Source organism: Globicephala melas, chromosome 6 (genome assembly GCF_963455315.2).
Source record: "Globicephala melas chromosome 6, mGloMel1.2, whole genome shotgun sequence".
In the NCBI taxonomy this organism is placed as follows: Eukaryota; Metazoa; Chordata; class Mammalia; order Artiodactyla; family Delphinidae; genus Globicephala; species Globicephala melas.
The window spans coordinates 52,973,996-52,991,640 of NC_083319.1; the positions used below are offsets into that span (position 1 = coordinate 52,973,996).

A 17,645-nucleotide genomic window follows, 5' to 3' on the forward strand; every position below is an offset into this window, starting at 1 on the left:
GAGCATCCCTGCTTTGATGAAAACTACGCTGTAAGCATAACGTGCGTTTCATTTGACCTGTCTAGAATGAGGTCAGCTCCTGTCTTCTACCTCCTTCTACTTCACAGTGTTTCCCAAAGCGTGTTCCTTGGAACATTTGTCCCATGAGATAGACCTCCAAAAGAAAGGGAAAAATAGGTTCTGTGGTTAAATAAATATGGGAAATACTGTCAGATAGAGCTTGGATTACAGTATAATTTACTATTCCACATTTGGATACTTATGAGAATGAACAGTGGCCCTTGTTACTGATCATAGGTGTCACCCAGGACTTCCCAAGCCAACCAGACATCTGGACACTCTAGCAATGACCCTTCTTGGTAATCCATGGTGTGTGTCAACACACGCATGGGCTCTGCAGAAATAAATGTGTAAACTCTAACTGCATATCAGCATCCTGCAGTGAAATATCTTTCACTTCGTATTTCCCAAATTTCTCTGACGACCAAACTTTCTTTTCATGTATCATATGCCTGTTCACATCCTGTAAAATTAGGGCCCTTTGGAATATACTTTAGGAAGTATATGCTTTAGGCCAACAGTTCTCAAATTCTCTGAACTTGGATCCACTAAACTCCTAAAACGTGGCACTGTGTTGGCTGCCATTGCATCAGGGTGAAGGATACAGAGGCCACTACTACAGTACTGCCTTGATTTGTGTTAAAGTGCCAGCAGTTTACACCCACTACTGCTTTTGCATCATCCGTGCAAATGTCAACACATTATAAGAGGCAAATAATACCTTAGTGTTAATAAGAAAATCATTTTGACCTTGTGGATCACCTGAAAATGTTTTGGGGACCCTCAGGAGTCCCTGGAGCACACTTTGAGAACCACTGCTCTGGCTGTAGTAAGGTCATGTTTTCTCCAAAGACCATGCTACTTTCATGAAGTTCAAAGTTGTTTTCATCTGATTTGGCCCACCTGACATAGATGTTAACTTGTAGTTGGTTCTGATGAACTCTTGTATGTCTGTATATGGCAGGTGCTTCGTTAGATTACTCGTGAATAACTTTTAACGCTACATTGATTTCCTCCTGCCATCCAGCACCTTTGAAAGCATTCTTTGTCACTGTCTTCTCAAAGCTACCTCCTCCTACTTCCATATGTGAATTTTTTTTTTTTTTTTTTGCGGTACGCAGGCCTCTCACTGTTGTGGCCTCTCCCGTTGCGGAGCACAGGCTCCGGACGCGCAGGCTCAGCGGCCATGGCTCACGGGCCCAGCCACTCCGCGGCATGTGGGATCTTCCCGGACCGGGGCACGAACCCGCGTCCCCTGCATCGGCAGGCGGACTCTAAACCACTGCGCCACCAGGGAAGCCCTCCATATGTGAATATTATGGCCTTCTTCCTCTACTGGGCTGCTGTAGATTTCCTGAACATACCTTACTCTGCCCGCCTCCGAGTTTTTGCTTCATGGAGTTTCTTCTTCCTGGTCTCTGACCATCCATATCTACCTGATGAAATCTTCTTTATTTCTCACAAACCAACTGAAATTGTGGCTCAAAGGCTTCCCAGATCGTTGTATCCATGAGTATGCTTTCTATCGTCTTGCTCCTTGACAAGTTTTTGTATTGAAAATAGTTACTTAACCTTGACATAGCTGAGGCCTTCCTGCTGCTTCCTGGAAAGCCACGTAAGCTTGGCTCAATACCCAACCCCTCCAGTTCCATGGTCTAGGAAAGTCCAAATCACTTCCCACTTTTTTTGTGAATTTCTAGTCCCCTCTGCTGCCAGTTTCTGCTTCTGTTTTATCTGGGATTAAGACAGATGCAAAATTCAGCCCCTTTGCCGATTTTCATTAAAAAAAAAAAAAAGAAATCCACTACCACCTTAGCTGAATTTCCTAAAGGTCTGGTGCTCTCGGAATCATGTTGCAGGTGTGCATCTCCTCCCACCCACCACTAAGAGTTCCCGGCATTCCCCTTCTGCCCCTGTGTCTTTTGTGCATCCCCGTGGGACCTCTTTCAGTTCCTCTCATTTCTTGGTGTTGCTGCTCTTCTGCAAAAACCTTTAGGATGATTCGGAGTCTTGCATGGTATGAGGCACCCTAAGTGCTTATCCAAGTATTTCTTCAAACCATTGCAGTACTCTTCCCAAGAAAAATTCTGGCCCATACAATTTTATATGTATGACACTGGCACTGCCAACCACGTCTTGGTGCGTGAATGGCTTACCGGGTCCTCTGACTGCAAGCTTCTGAAGGGAGGCGTGCATGTTACATACCCAGGTTTCCATCTGCTCTAGCTCCTTGCGTGGTCCATTTAACAAATACTGAAAGTAAAAGAATCACTTGCTTTGTTTTTACATAAACCAAATTAAAATTAACATTTCCCTAAGCATAACTTCATTAGCAAGCTAAATTGACTTTAGCAATTATATACAGATAGATAGATAGATAGATAGATAGATAGATAGATAGATAGATAGTAAACAGAGAGAGAGAGAGAGAGAGAGAAAGAGAGAGAGAGAGAGAGAGAAATACGATCCTATCACTTAAACCAGAATCTGTGATATGGTGGTGGAAGGGAATTAGTGGTTGGAGAGGGAAGTTGAACAATGTTGTATTTTCACCCAGACTTTCTTGTGTTTAACATGGAAATCCAAAACTGTGTCTCTGGTGCTGTGCTTTTGTTCTTTAAAAATATGTTGAACATGTTTCCAGGCAGTCAGCTGCCCTTGGGGAGCACTTACATTGCAAGTTTCCATGTGATGCCTGGGAGCTTTCTCCGCCAGGAAGTGCCCTCCTGTGGGCCCAGCAGGTGCCCCTGGCTCCCTGGTCACTCTGCGTCCTCGCTTGAGGGGATCCCACCCCGGGGGGCCGGGAGGCTCTTCGTCACCAAGAAGGCTGTTTCTAATGACCTGTGATCTTCGTGCCAAACCTGCCTTCTGGTTTGTTTTTCTTTAATCCTCATGGTGGCTTTTTGTGCTTGGACTGGTTGGAATGGATTTTCGTTAGGGTTTTCTTCATTTATAATAATTCTAGAATGTCATGTACTGTGAAATGCTAAGTAGGGATGAACGGCAAAGCTGCTTAAAGTCCCCCCAGTATGCTCCAGCCCATCACTTCTAAATCTGATTAGCACTCAGCACCTGCCAAGCATCAGGGGCGATTACAGGCTCATATATGAAATTCTCTTTGTGTTGGTGCTTCCCGTACTTTCCTACTGTGGGAAATCCAACGTACAGCACCGAGGAGTTAAGAAGTCGCAGCCTCACTTGCTTTGTATTAGTATTAATTACCTGTGCAGATCTTGGATAATTGAAGCAATTACTCTTCATTTCAGCTCCAGGGCCTGGAATGGATGGTTTCTCTGTATAATAACAATTTGAACGGAATCTTAGCTGATGAAATGGGGCTGGGAAAGACCATACAGACCATTGCACTCATCACTTATCTGATGGAGCACAAAAGACTCAATGGCCCCTATCTCATCATTGTTCCCCTTTCGTAAGTAAAGCCATTTATTCTGCAGTTATCTTTCTTTATGTTGGAGCTTGCCCTATTCATAGTTTGTCCTTGTTTTTCCCTTAAGGCAGAATTGTAGCCTGTAGTGGGATTATCAAGAGCATATAATCCGGATTTAGGTTTTCTTTTCCCACCCTTTGATTGGCTGCATAAGCACAGGATGAAGTGATTTTTTTTCAGCCCTTAGCATTGCGGTCTACACAGCCTGCACACTGTGCAGTGGGTCTCATTCTTCATCACGCCTAAAGTGGTTCATGAAGCTGAAAGTTGTTGATTTTTTTTAAAGATTTCTTTGATTTTTTTTCTTTTTCCATTTCCAAAAGGTTATATATATATTCAAAAATTATATATTCTTAAATCTTCCTTCAGTGTCCCTCTTAAAGCAGAATCTAAATCAAAATCGTAACTGAATTTTGCATTAAACCGCCCTCAGTACTCGCAGTTTATCTGCAGTGACTTTGTCACTTTGTAAGGATGGGTCTTCACTGTTAAATTCCCGGTGCCTCGCCCACTGCATGGCTCCTCGTGGGTCTTTGGTGGATATCCCTGAGGGAAGGGATACCTGTTCAAAACCGCCCTCCTTGGATGGGAGTGTGTCTCTGACTGTGGGTGTGAGGTTGCAGTTCTGTTCACTGAGATCCTCTTCTAGATCTCAGTGCTAATTACAGACTTGGGCCTTGCGAAAAAATATTGTTTTAGTATTTCCTTCAAACTTTGTCTAAATGAGTTATTTACAGACCTCTTTAATCCGTATTATTTGAATCCGTGGAACTTAGACACCCTTTCCATATTATCTACATCTTGAACATATATTTTGGGTTTTATCTGTGTTTTGCATGTTCTGACTCATATGTTACATTGATGCTTTCAGGGATTTTGCCTTTTAAGGCATTTAATATTTTTCCCCTGCCCCCTCTTGACAGATTTATTTAGTATGTTCATGTGCTTTTGTCGTTACTTTTTCCTGACTCAACTTTTCTCTGAACTTTATATGGCTGTTTCTGAAGAGTCCCCAAATCACTCTGGTAATTGCTGTTTTTCAGTATTAAAATTAAGATGTTTTTTGCCATCTATATTCATGCATTCTTTAATTTTTTTTCTCTTATGAGATTTCGTGTGAACCCACAAACAAACTTGTCATGCTTTGTGGCAGCTTGTTTCTAACTTACCTCTTATTTCCACACCTTTAAAATGAATATGCAGTTGAGCTATTTTATATTCTCTAGCCCCTTTCAAGGTGAGACCTAAAAGTGAGTAAGAACGTCTTTTTAATCACAGATTTTTATACAAATGTCTCTCTGTATTTTGTTTTCTTTTGTTCTATAGGACTCTATCTAACTGGACATATGAATTTGACAAATGGGCTCCTTCCGTGGTGAAAATTTCTTACAAGGTTTGGAATCCTGTATTTATTTTTTACTTTTCCACATTTATATATAGACCCTATTTTCTTCATTCCCTATGCACATCTGTGAACTGTATCTGGTTGTAAAGTTTTGTCATGTACATCATGTACTGAACAGTGAGAGTTAATCATCCCAAGAAGATTACTGTAATAAACCATAATTACTTTCAGATAGTGAAACGCAGAAAAAAATTGTTAATTATCATATTGCGAGGTTTCTGATGAGAGTAATACAAATGACAAATATCACACATCCCGCGTGCTGCTGCCATGCCCACTGTTCCTGCAAAGTTAGACAATTACCCGGGCGCCCGGGCGCCTGCTGGACGCTCCTGTAGAAATGGAGCCTTTCAGCGGAGCAGCGGGTTCTCTGCCACCTTGGGGTCACCATAATTTCCTTTTCTTTCTCCCCCGCTTCCCTCGGTCTGCAGTGGGAAAGCTTCTCCACAAAGGTCTGAAAAGTGTCCAGACGTGTGAGCAATTTTGCCAAGCACTTTCTTCCTGGATAATGGATCTGTATATGATAATTGCATGTATGTGCAGTCCTTAGTCACATGCCTGGGCTCCATTAAGCCTGAGTAGTGAGAGACAACGCACGCCTCCTTCCATCGGGTAATATACATCTGTATTTTCTTCCCATTCAGGGCACCCCTGCCATGCGTCGCTCCCTCGTCCCCCAGTTACGGAGTGGCAAATTCAATGTCCTCCTGACTACTTATGAGTACATTATAAAAGACAAGCACATTCTTGCAAAGGTATGTTTAAAAAAATTCTCTTATCTCTAATTATGGACTATCGCAACTGGAGTGTAAAGTGTTCCCCAAATTATACTCACTAGTATAATTTGCTCGTTAGATGGCTGGTCTCTCTCTCTCTCTCTCTTTTTCAGTCAGATGTATTTTGGTCATGCGTTTTTCATTTTATGTATGCTGGGGTTTTTCGTGTTTTATTTTGGTGGTGGTTGTATGTCACTGATCCTGGGACTCTTACCTACCCTATCCTATCATAGTTTATGCGCTTACATCTCCTAAAAAAATTCACCTGGGGGCTTCCCTGGTGGCGCAGTGGTTGAGAGTCCGCCTGCCGCTGCAGGGGACGCGGGTTCGTGCCCCGGTCCGGGAAGATCCCACATGCCGTGGAGCGGCTGGGCCCGTGAGCCGTGGCCGCTGAGCCAGCGGGTCCGGAGCTTGTGCTCCGCAGCGGGAGAGGCCACAGCAGTGGGAGGCCCGTGTACCGCAAAAAAAAAGAATTCACCTGGGTTCCTTCAACTCTTTTTTTTCTCTCCAACAGCCCTGAACGTCGTGCTTATGGAAGAAATAATTGTTTTTGTTGCCCTGGGATATTGTCAGCAGCGTAACGTCATTTCTCTTGTGTCTTTGTCTCTCCAGAGATGAGTAGGCATTTCTCCATATGGTCTTCTCCATATGAACATTTATCCCAGCTGCAGTTTTTGTGCTATTCCTGTTTTATGTTTTTCCTGGTGAAATAATGGGCTATTATTGTTTGAATTACTCTGGGCTCTTTCTGTGACTATTTGGAGCCGGGAAAGAGTCGTTTTCTACCTGTGACCTACATGTCTGCTAATTTGTATGTCCTAAGTTGTCCTTTAGCCAAAAAATAGAATTTTTTTCTCCATTTATATCATCTTGTGTCCTAATATATTCATGTAGAATAATGGGAGTAGTTTCTGTCATAGAGGAAGCATGAAAACTTAATTTTTTTTCCTTTAGTAATTTCTTTTACCCTGTGGTGTTTTGAAAGCACTATAATCTGAAACTAAGTTATGGTCAGAATCGAACAGAATCACTGTTTCTGGGGTCTGTTCTATCTCTGCATTAAACCTTTGCCCTGGGAACAGAGTTCTGTTCATGGCCTCCTAGGAAATAACATAGAGGAAATGGGCTCCCAGGGGAGGTTTGTTTAATCCTTGAGACGGCACCAGCAACAATGCTGTGTTCCTCTTCCTCACGCTCCAAGATGAATTTGGCGGTGTCAGGAATGACGTGTTTTCAATATAACTGTGGGAATGTGTTTGTACATTTGAGATCCTTTAAAGAAAATTCATATCATGTCTTCTGCCTATGTATTTCAGAATTCATCAGAGACGCCTGGTAACGAGGTGTATTGCTTTTATTTGTCACTGGAGAAATGAAGCTCTAGAAAGGGGTAGTCATTTTTTTCTGAGTGCAAGACCTAATTAGTAGTAGACCCGATAGCAAAATCATAGGCCTCTGATTCCTTGTTTATTATTTCAGAAGCTAAGTTAGGCAGGGAAGTAGATTTAGAATGTTGACTTAAATACATTTTTATCTCCTGGCCTCTTTTCACGCTATTGGTAACTTTGGGACAATTGATCGTACAACTTTAATTATCCTTAAGCAATTTTCTCAGAGGTAGCAGAGGAAGGAAAAAAAATTTTAAAACTCTGGGAGTTTCTTTTACCCGAACATCCCAGCCTGACTGATGATTTTATTCCTTTTCCCGGGACTTCACTGGTGCTTCTAATGAGGAAGGAGAGGACTTTACAGAACGCTTTGCCGTCTCCCTCCTCTCTAAGAGCTTTGCAGCGGGATCCAGGGACATCTGAGCACCAGATGCTTTTCTTGGCCATTGCCGCTGTTTTGTGGGGAATGGATAGGCTTAGTGGGATATTCCTCATTGTTCTCACTTTGAGAAACAATGACCTTGGAGAGGGCTGAAGGGTCACATGTGAGAGGGGAAGGGGACTGTGTGTAGACTTAGGAAGGAAGATCGTGACATATGGTCACATTTTTAATTTTTGAAGTGATAGTTATGCTGGTGGAATATATTGTGTTTAATTCTGAAGTTTTGGCATAAACAGAGGAATGCTATTTTAGCACTGCCCTCTCTGCCAATAAGTCTCTCCTTTCATTTTAGACATCTTGAAATTGGGGTCCTAGACCTGGCAGGTAAGGAGTATGTATGAACTAAGAGAGTCCGGGTTGCCAGATCTTCTAACGTTTTAAAAGAAGCTGGATGTCCAGATTTTTATGTGAAATGTTCCAATTTTTAAATGTTAGCAACTAAGTTCAAATTAAAAAAAAAAAATTAACAAAAAAAAACCATGAGCCAAACCCTGAAGGTAGTAGTCAGCCAAGGCAATAGAAAAAGGGCACGAAGCCAGAGTACTTCCGCTGCAGGTGCCTGCTGACGCCATCTTGGAGAAATCAGTCATTAACCTGTGCTTCAAGTGAGGAGCTATATTCTGTACTTACTATGAGCAGAGGTAACAGAGCCATTAAATCCGGCATAGCTGACATGACATAACATTAATAGGAGGAGTATTGGATGGGGAGACACAGGAGCTAATTCTGGCCCAACCATTTCATTCTGGGCCCAAGTTTCCGTCTCTGTGAAAGGGTAATTTGGAATCACATTCTATCAATCCATTCCATTACTACATAGTGCACGATGATCTGTCAGGTATGGGAAATAGACTGTTAAGATTCTTTTATGCTAAGGAATCTCATGTCATAGCTTTTACCAAGCATGAGTTCTTTGGTTTTCCACATCACCACTTGCCTCTTAGAAGCAGTTGTGTTTTCCCTTGTTCACCGCATGTTGGTCCTTCCTCTTGTGTTATAGATTCGGTGGAAATACATGATAGTGGACGAAGGCCACCGAATGAAGAATCACCACTGCAAGCTGACTCAGGTTCTGAACACTCACTACGTGGCCCCCAGAAGGATCCTCTTGACCGGGACCCCCCTGCAGAATAAGCTCCCGGAGCTCTGGGCCCTCCTCAACTTCCTCCTTCCCACGATTTTTAAGAGCTGCAGCACATTTGAGCAGTGGTTTAATGCTCCATTTGCCATGACTGGAGAAAGGGTACTGGCCTAACTTTTGTTTTTCCCACTGCATCACAATGAAATGAAATGAAAAGACCTAAAGCTGAGAACACTAGAGCCACAGAAAACCCATAGGGTGGTTTACAGTGTTGGAAAGTATCAGGAAGCCAATCGGTGGATGTGTATGTTCTCACTCCAGGGATATTTTTCCATCCAAAGAAAATGGATCTAATAATGGATGTAAGATCTAGGATCTAGGGTGTCCTAATCCCATTGTCTTTTGCCAGTGTGTTAACCAGGCCAACAGAGGGTGTTTCTGGCTGGTGGAGTGCTTAACTGCTACAGGCCACAAGGAGGATAAATGCAGAGATATTTGTTCAATCTATTTAACCACAACTCAACCAACCGAATATAAACCTTAAAAAGAAATATTTCCTTGTTAGAAACTTGGGCTTCCCTTTAAGCCATTTCCACATTAAGAGCTTGTATGTAAAACCGAACTGGTTTATACTAATTTTCTTTACACATTGTTTTCAGGTTTTATGTAAGCCTGTCTTGTGTGTATATAAGTAACTCCTCAAACCCTGGAGTAGCCATTTTCAAATTTCTTATTATCGTTCCTTCCACTATAGGAACGAAAAGCCACTTAAAATGCTTCAGGGAAATTTATGTTGGAACTATTTGGCCCTTTAATTTTGAGATGTCACAGGTACATTAGCCTTTTGTTAGGAATTCACTGGCTTGCCCATTTGGAGAAGGTAACGTCAATCAGCTCTGCCCCCTAGAGGTGAATAGAGGAAGGTGAAAGAGAAAGCGAAGGAGTTATCTATAAACAGGACTGAACTTGAACAAGATCAGAGCAGAGCAAAGGAGGATGCAGGTAGAGGGGCTTAGAAAGCCACCGATGTAACCTGGATCCACTCTTGTTCTTTTCAGATTCAGGCCCTGTTCCCTTGGTATGTTTCTGCATCTGAGACAATCAAAGTTAAGAGCCTAACTTAATGCTTCCGTTTGAAGGAAGAACGCATTAACTATTGCCCTTTTACTCGTGTTCTACCTCAGCCTTTAGTCAGCCCTTACTGCAATCATATCCCATAAAATTCTGAGCTGTTAACACTCCTGATCTAAAACTGATGGCTCTGGGCCGTTTTCTACAAAACTCAGCATTCAGACCAAGACACCCATTTAGAGGCTGTTCTGTTACCACCTGGTAGGAAGGTGGGAACAGCATTCTGAGGTGTACATGATGGGTATAAACCTAGCCTTAATGCACATAAAATTTCAATCATATATTGAAACCAATAATAAATGTAACATGAAGAGTCATTGCATGAGAGATCTTTTTTTTAAAAAAAGCAAAAGATCAAATTCATCTAAGGTTCTCTTATAGGTGGACTTAAATGAAGAAGAAACTATATTGATCATCAGGCGTCTGCATAAGGTGTTGAGACCATTTTTACTGAGGAGACTGAAGAAAGAAGTTGAATCCCAGCTTCCAGAAAAAGTATGTTGCAAATTCAAAAGTTGTGGTTTCTTCCCCTGCCAATACATTTGGACTACCTGCCCCTGAAATTGTGTTTCGGAAACAGCAGGCATGTATTTTAGTTCCAGGTAACTGGGAAATATCTTAAAGGATTTTTTTTTGTTAAATGGAAGCTAGGGGATTTAATGTAGAGAGAGAAGGGAAATTTTAGCATTTCATCTTGGTTTCCAAAAGTTTGGGGGCAGATTTTAAAAAATAACCAAATTCATTAAGTCTCATTACATTTTAACTTACATTCACTTAACATTACATGAATTAACATTCTGTTTTAACTTTAGATTTTTTCTTTTTACTAACCTCGTTGAGTTGACTCTTGCGGGCGCCATAGAAATGTTCTGCTTTGAGCCACATAAGCCTTTGAGTTTGGGGCTTGTATCAATACCAAGGGATGTGGTAAACATTTGCCAGGTTTCCCGGTAATGTGTTTACTATCAGATGCTTGGGATGTCACGGTTCTGATAGTAAGTGAAAACTAGGGTTCCTGCAAATTACAGATGCATCATCTAATTTAAGTTCCCGTGAACATTTTAAGAAATACTTTTCAGATGACTTTTTGGACACTGATTTTTCAGTGCTTTAGAATGTCTTTTGAGCCCTTAGCTCCACATTTTGGGGTTGGATTTGGGTTTTGGTTTAATATGTTTTTGATCATAGTTTGGAACCGCACACACTGGAGTTCTACGTTTCATTCTCTTAAAAGATAGATTGTTTGGCATTGTGCACTGTTTGTTGCATGAGATAGTTTGATGTGAGTTTTCTCTTTAGGGGAGCCAATTGTGAAATGTGTGTTTTGCATCATTGTGTTTTAATGACTCTACTTTTTTGAACAGAGTGGTTCATCCTGCCCAGTTTTAAGTGGGATTGGCAAGATAGTATACAAAGTTGATCACTTTGCTAAGAGAGAATTTTGATCCCTAAGCCCCTATTCACTAGCAGTTGGAAAAAAAATTAAATGTTAACACGGTTCTTACACCATGCTTATCCCAGCAAAAACCTAAATATCTGAGTATTTTATTTTGCTAGTGAATGCATCTTGGGGATTGAATGCCGTTGATATTTCTTTGACTTCGTGTGGTGTTGGCATCTTTGGGTAACCCCCTTTCTATTCAGTATGGACTTTAGTTACAGAATAAGCTGGGGAATGGGTACAGTGGTCATGTGGCTGCCTTGAATGTTACTGAGATCCTGCAAGTTATAGAGACGAAATGTTAAAGATTTTAATTTGTCCCATATTTCCTTTTGTTTCTTTAGAAGAGCTATAAAATAAAAGGCAATTAACTGAAGTTCTTCATTTATTCATTCCATAAAACTTCTTAATCTTGTTACTCATTAGTCTGTATTAGCCAGTCCTGAATGGCTAATATAGATAGATATTTTAAAAGCATATTACAAGTTGAAAGTATGCCCTGTTTTAAGAAAATCCATTGTATTAAAATCCAAACTTTTGGGCTTCCCTTGTGGTGCAGTGGTTGAGAGTCCGCCTGCCAATGCAGGGGACACGGGTTCATGCCCCGGTCCAGAAGGATCCCACATGCCGCGGAGCGGCTGGGCTCGTGAGCCATGGCCGCTGAGCCTGCGCGTCCGGAGCCTGTGCTCCGCAACGGGAGAGGCCACAACAGTGAGAGGCCCGCGTACCGCAAAAAAAATCCAAACTTTTGCAGCATAAGGATTATGGGGTGATTGGTTATATCACAAAGGGATTCTTTGCTTTACTAAAATGTCTATTTCACAGCTCTTTTCACAAGAAAACTTCCTGAGTATTGATAAATTTTTAAAAATCTAAGATTAGATTTTCAAGAGCATGTTTCCGACATAAAGTACACATGTACTGTTTAATATCCATATTTTTATATTGGAGGTATGTTAGACACCCTGTGTGTGATATACAGGCATACCTCATTTTATTGCACTTTGCTTCATTGTCCTTCATAGATACCATGTCTTTTTCCCCCAAATTGAAGGTTTGTGGCAACCCTGCGTTGAGCAAGTCTGTCAGCACCATTTTTCGGCATATGCTAATTTCATGTCTATGTGTCACGTTTTGGTAATTCTCGCAATATTTCAAGCCTTTTCATTATTGTTTTATGTGTTACGGTGATCTGTGATCAGTGATCTTGGATGTACCATTGCAAAAAGATGATGACTCACTGAAGGCTCAGATGATAGTTAGCATTTTTTAGCAATAAAGTATTTTTTGATTACCATATTCCCTTTCTTTTGTTGGTCTGGAACTGAACCCGCACTGTCTCCAACATATGACTGAATTATCTGTGGATAAGCTACCTTACCTGGAGGCAACTTGGTGGAGTGGAAGTCATGGGCTCTGCCCGTCAGAGTGGACCTGGGTCCCCACTGCATTCTCCGTCTCATACTAGCTGTGTGAGCTTGGGCAAGTCTCTTAACCCAGTGGGTGTCAGTGTTCTCATCAATGAAGTGGCAAATAGACAATACCTGCTTCACAGAAGAGGATTGAATGGATGCAGTACTCATAACACTATGGCTGGCACGTGGTAAGGGCTCAACTGGTGACAGCTGCTACCACCAGAGTCCTTACTTTCTACTCACACTGCCGTTTCTGTTGCTGACTTCTGGTTCTGCTTCCCTGTTCACTTCAAGTTCTTTCTCACTGTCCTCTGGTCCTGGCACTTTCTGTGTTCCTGCCCCATCTCTGTCCCCATAACCTTTTCATGGCGAATAGGGGAACTGATCACTTGACATGTGTATGTAGCTGTTATTGATGTGGTTTGGCCAGTTTTCACTCTTTGCTCTTTCTACCTTGTTAGGATTTTTTTAATCTGGGGAAGATTGGCCATTTAAGTGTCATCCTTGGGGATAAGGAGCTTTCTTCTGCCACCATCTGCTTGTAGCCACAAACAACATATATGTCTTTCTCAGGCTGCATAAGGAATCTAGAAAGGAATTGTGGCCGATGGCAGGAAAAGGCTAAATATTTTATAGAAGTGATGCTCAAATGTTTTCATGAAAAAGAATCAGGGAAGTGGATTTCCATTTTATTTTTTAATTTACGTATAATAAAATTCACTCTTTTTGGTGTTATAGTTCTGAATTTTGACAAATACATAGCTACGTTAACTCTACCCACAATCAAAATACAGAACAATTCTGTCTCCCAGTCCCCCCGACCAAAAATTTCCTAGTGCTCTCACTTTTTAGTCAAACTCTCCCTCTACCCTTAGCCTCATACAACCGCTAATTTGTTCTCCATCCCTGTAGTTTTGCCTGTTCCAGAATGTTGTATGAAGGGAATCAGACAATGTGTCTCATCAGACCTTTTGCATCTGGTTTTTCATTTAGTGTAATGAATTTGAGATACATCCAAGGTGTTGGATGTATCATTAATTGGTTCATTTTTATTGTTGAATAATATTCTATTATATTGATGCACCAGAGTTTGTTTATCCATTTAACTGAAGGAAATTTGGGTTGTTTCTAGTTTTTGATGGTTATGCATAAGTCTGCTATGAACATTTGTGTATAGGTTTTTGTGTGAACATAGGTTTTCATTTCATTTTAGTAAATATCTAGGAGTGGGCTTGCTTGGTCATATGGTAAATGTACACATAACTTTATAAGAAACTTCCAAATGGTTTTCTAAGGAGTCTGAACCATTTTGTCGTCCCGCCAGCAATGTATGAGCATTCCAGTTCCTCCACATTCTCCTCAATACTTGATATTTTCAGTTTTTAACACTGTTGGCCATTTCAATAATTGTGTGCTGATATCTTGTGACTCGTCTTCATGTGTTTATTTGGCATTCATATGTCTTCTTTGATGAAGTGGTGCTTAAATCTTTGGCCAGTTTTCTTCCCAATTATTTCTTTTCTTATTGTTGAGTTTTCAGATAGAAAAACTCTTAAAAATACAAAGTACCAGCCCTAGCCCCAGTAATTCTGTTCAGTATAGTGGGAGTGACCTCAGGAGTCTGTATTTCCTCAGATGATACCAAAGCAGGCATAGAAGGGCCACAGTTTGATAAATGCAGTTCTACTTCATAGAAAAATTAGTTTTAATGAATGAGTATTTAATAAAAATTAGTTTTAATCAATGAGTATTTAATGACTTAATGAGTCTAATGAAACACCTAATGAGCAAGAGAATATACTGTCTCCAGGCCCCTCCCAACACCACCACCAAGCTACTGGCATAAGATCCATTCATTACACTCACGGAAGAAGGGCAGTTCATGGAAAAGGGGTTACATAAAACCTAACTTAAGCTAAAGAAAAATTGATGTTTCGATTTAGCTCCCATTTGAAGTTGTCTGTGCTGACTTTCCCCTTTGTATAATTAAGAACCAACTGTACTTGCCATTGGCTGTGTGTGTGTGTGTGTGTGTGTGTGTGTGTGTGTGTGTCTAAATATACTAAAATATGTATACAATGTCTGAGATTAACTAGAGGTTGACCTACCTAAAATCGACCCTGATTTTGATATAATCTGTATAAAACCACAAAAAAGCATTGTTTAGATGGGCAGCTTTTATATTCATTATATAAAAATTTAGAATGCTTGATGTAATTAATCATCACTTTGTTCCTCTCTTGCCATAGATTCTAGAAGCTGGGACTTGCATAAATTTAATCTTGGAAATCTCAATTCACAAAGTGGTAATATATCACACACCGGAGTCTGGATTTATTGGTCTAATAATGCCTCCTTTTGGAAGGGAAATTATAAGTGAGGAATAGTGTTTAGGGAGAAACTATGAATAAAGGTAGAAAACTTTTACAGGGTTATATGGGAGGAGAGTCTGGGCCAATATAACCCCCCAGTTTAGCTCCCTGAAGGGACCGATTTGATCATTACTAACATATGGAGTCTTAGGAGATAACTGTCATGTCCATGAGGCTGACACCCCAATTTTACATATAATTTGAAAATAATAGTCCCAGTGGCTCTCATAAGCCTTACTTGTTGGGAGAATCACCCCTATTAAAGAGTCATAGATTTTATTTCCTTCAACACCAGCATATTTTGAGGAACTTTCAAATTCATGCTCTAATCAGGGACCATCGTGTTTTTTGGAGGTGACCCAGACCCAACAGAGTTTGAGATGGCGCGATGATTACAAAGACTTTCCTCGCCTTGCCACTGTCAGTCTGCATGTCTACCTTAGAATTCTTCAGTCTGCCCTTTTCTCAATGCATAGCTCTGATGGCTTGCTCTGTGCACTGCACTGCCCTTGGGCGGGGCTGGAAGGTGCAGGAGCTGTACCAGAAATTGGAGGCATGGTGTGAGATGTCACTGAACAATGGCATGACGATGAAAGGCAGCATCATCCACCCCATCAGGAGGAAGGATCCAGGCATTCAAGTGCTTTAGGACAGGGGTCCCCAGAGCACACAAGCGGGTGTGTGTGAGTATGTGGGGAGGTGCTTACTAGTAATCCATTGAGGTGTGGGAAGAAGATTTTAGAGCTTCCATTTATATTACTTTTTCTCTTAAAAATAAAAAAAAATTAAGCTTTATTAATTTAACATACAGATGGACACTGGTACCCGTGTGGTATGTATGCACATCAGAAAGTCAGGATACCTTGCTTAGACTGTATCGGTTATCCCGGGCGGCAGTGTGACGGGAAGCACCTCCACCTGGGGCATCAGATATCCGCTCCCCGTCACAGCCTGGTTCCTGCGCTTTCTGCCTACTGTGAGCATTGCGGGTTTCCCCGTATCCAGATAAAAGGATTTTAGGATGATCTCATTTCAACTAAACTGACACCCCCGACGCTCAGAATGAATGAAGGACTTTAAAAGATTCTGCAAAGGATTGCAGGTTGAAAACAAGACGGATGACGTAAGCACAGATGGACGGTAGGAAAAGGGCAGTCCTGCCACCTCTCCTGTTCCTAGTGTGGGTTTTCACCAGCCCCATTATAACCCAAAAAATTAGATGTCATCAAATTGGCCTCTTAAAATGTAGATATAAATCAACTGCCTTTAACATTGACCCCTGTCCTAAAGGTAACTTGTGTTTTGAGACATTAATGTCCGTGCGTGCGTATAATTCATAGTTAAATATATGGGCGTGTACTGGGAAGAGGCACTTTAGCGTGTCTTCCTGGTAAGGAACTGCCATCAAAAAAGTTTAATGACCACTTCTTTGCGGGAAATGAAAAGGAAGATTGACTTTGGCTGATAGATGTGATTGGGGAAGATCTTCCAAAGAGCCCTCGGGGAGAGTAATATTTGGAAAGGAAGCCCTAAGACTAAGGACCCTCAGCCCAGGCCTGGGGAAAAGTACAAAGACAAACAAAACAGCTTGGACTTGTTTGGGAGGTTACAGGGAGCAAATGTAAAATATAGTCGTGAAACTTAGGATGGTGATTTTGATTATGTGTATCAAACTAGCTTCTGGTACCCCCTAATGGTGCTTGGGAGGAGGGCTGGGGGGAACATCGCCTTCCTACAGCAGCCATCAGGTTCTAGGGTTGAGCTCGCTTCTCTGCTGACTTGGCCCCTCTGGGGGTGTTTGACATCCCTCTCTGCATGGCATCATCGTGCATGCCTCCTGCTTCCCAAACTCCCTCCCCTCCAGCTCTTAGCGGCAGCTAACTGATGGGAAGGAGGTTGAGGGTCCAGTCCCTCATTCTGGTTCTTTTGTCTCCTAACGCACTCACGAGCAAGCCTCAGCCCTCCTTTCCACATTCAGGAAAGTGTGCACAGGCTGGCTGGCAGGGAGGCCCAGGTGAAGGTGAACCATCAGGGCAGAACTGGGAAACCTAAAAGTCTCCGTGGTCATCCTTAGCATAGAGCTTAAGGAAGTCGAGTCTGGTTCGATCCTAACTGCACCATTAAATAGCTGCGTCGTTTCAACCCAGTCACTTAACCTTTCTGATGCTCAGGTTCCTTATCTATAAAACTGGAACACCACTAAATGTAACTGTCCTACAGCTCTTGTGTAGTGAAATGGGAGAGGGCACATAAAGCATTTTTGCACGGGGCCTGGTCCATAGAAAGAACTCAATAATACTAGCCCTTGGTGTCATTTTTATCCTTATGCTTGTTAAAGTCTGAAGTTGTTTAACATTCTTCTACACCGTCATCAAGTTTCGTGGAGAGTTAACAGCTCTTGAAAAAGCCGAAGTACTTTAAAAACATGCAGCATCAAGTCTGTGGAGCACAAAGCCTGTACTAACAGTGCATCCTTATTTATTAAGCTTGGAGATGTTTTTTCCACCCTGGCCAAGAAAGTCATTAAAAACTAAAACAAGTCTATGGCAGGTCACTTGCTTTTCTTAACTTTTCTGCAGAAGAATCCACCTTTCTCTAATCTGATTTGGTGCATCAAAACGAGTAGCAAAAGGCTATTAGTTGCGGTTCTGGCTGGCCTGACAGGTTCCTTCTAAAGCAACAATCG

At 41.6% G+C, this 17,645-nt stretch overlaps 1 protein-coding gene across 6 annotated transcripts in view; it reads left to right on the plus strand.

The window, feature by feature from the left end:
- SMARCA2 (SWI/SNF related BAF chromatin remodeling complex subunit ATPase 2) overlaps nt 1-17,645 on the plus strand; it is a 172,684-nt gene that overhangs the window by 63,094 nt on the left and 91,945 nt on the right. For all 6 annotated transcript variants that reach the window (XM_060300876.1, XM_060300880.2, XM_060300878.2 and 3 more), the window contains 5 exons: nt 3,327-3,490; nt 4,835-4,901; nt 5,558-5,668; nt 8,520-8,762; nt 10,113-10,226. In XM_060300876.1, the coding sequence (XP_060156859.1) occupies nt 3,327-3,490; nt 4,835-4,901; nt 5,558-5,668; nt 8,520-8,762; nt 10,113-10,226 (699 nt within the window). The remainder of the gene's footprint in view (nt 1-3,326; nt 3,491-4,834; nt 4,902-5,557; nt 5,669-8,519; nt 8,763-10,112; nt 10,227-17,645) is intronic.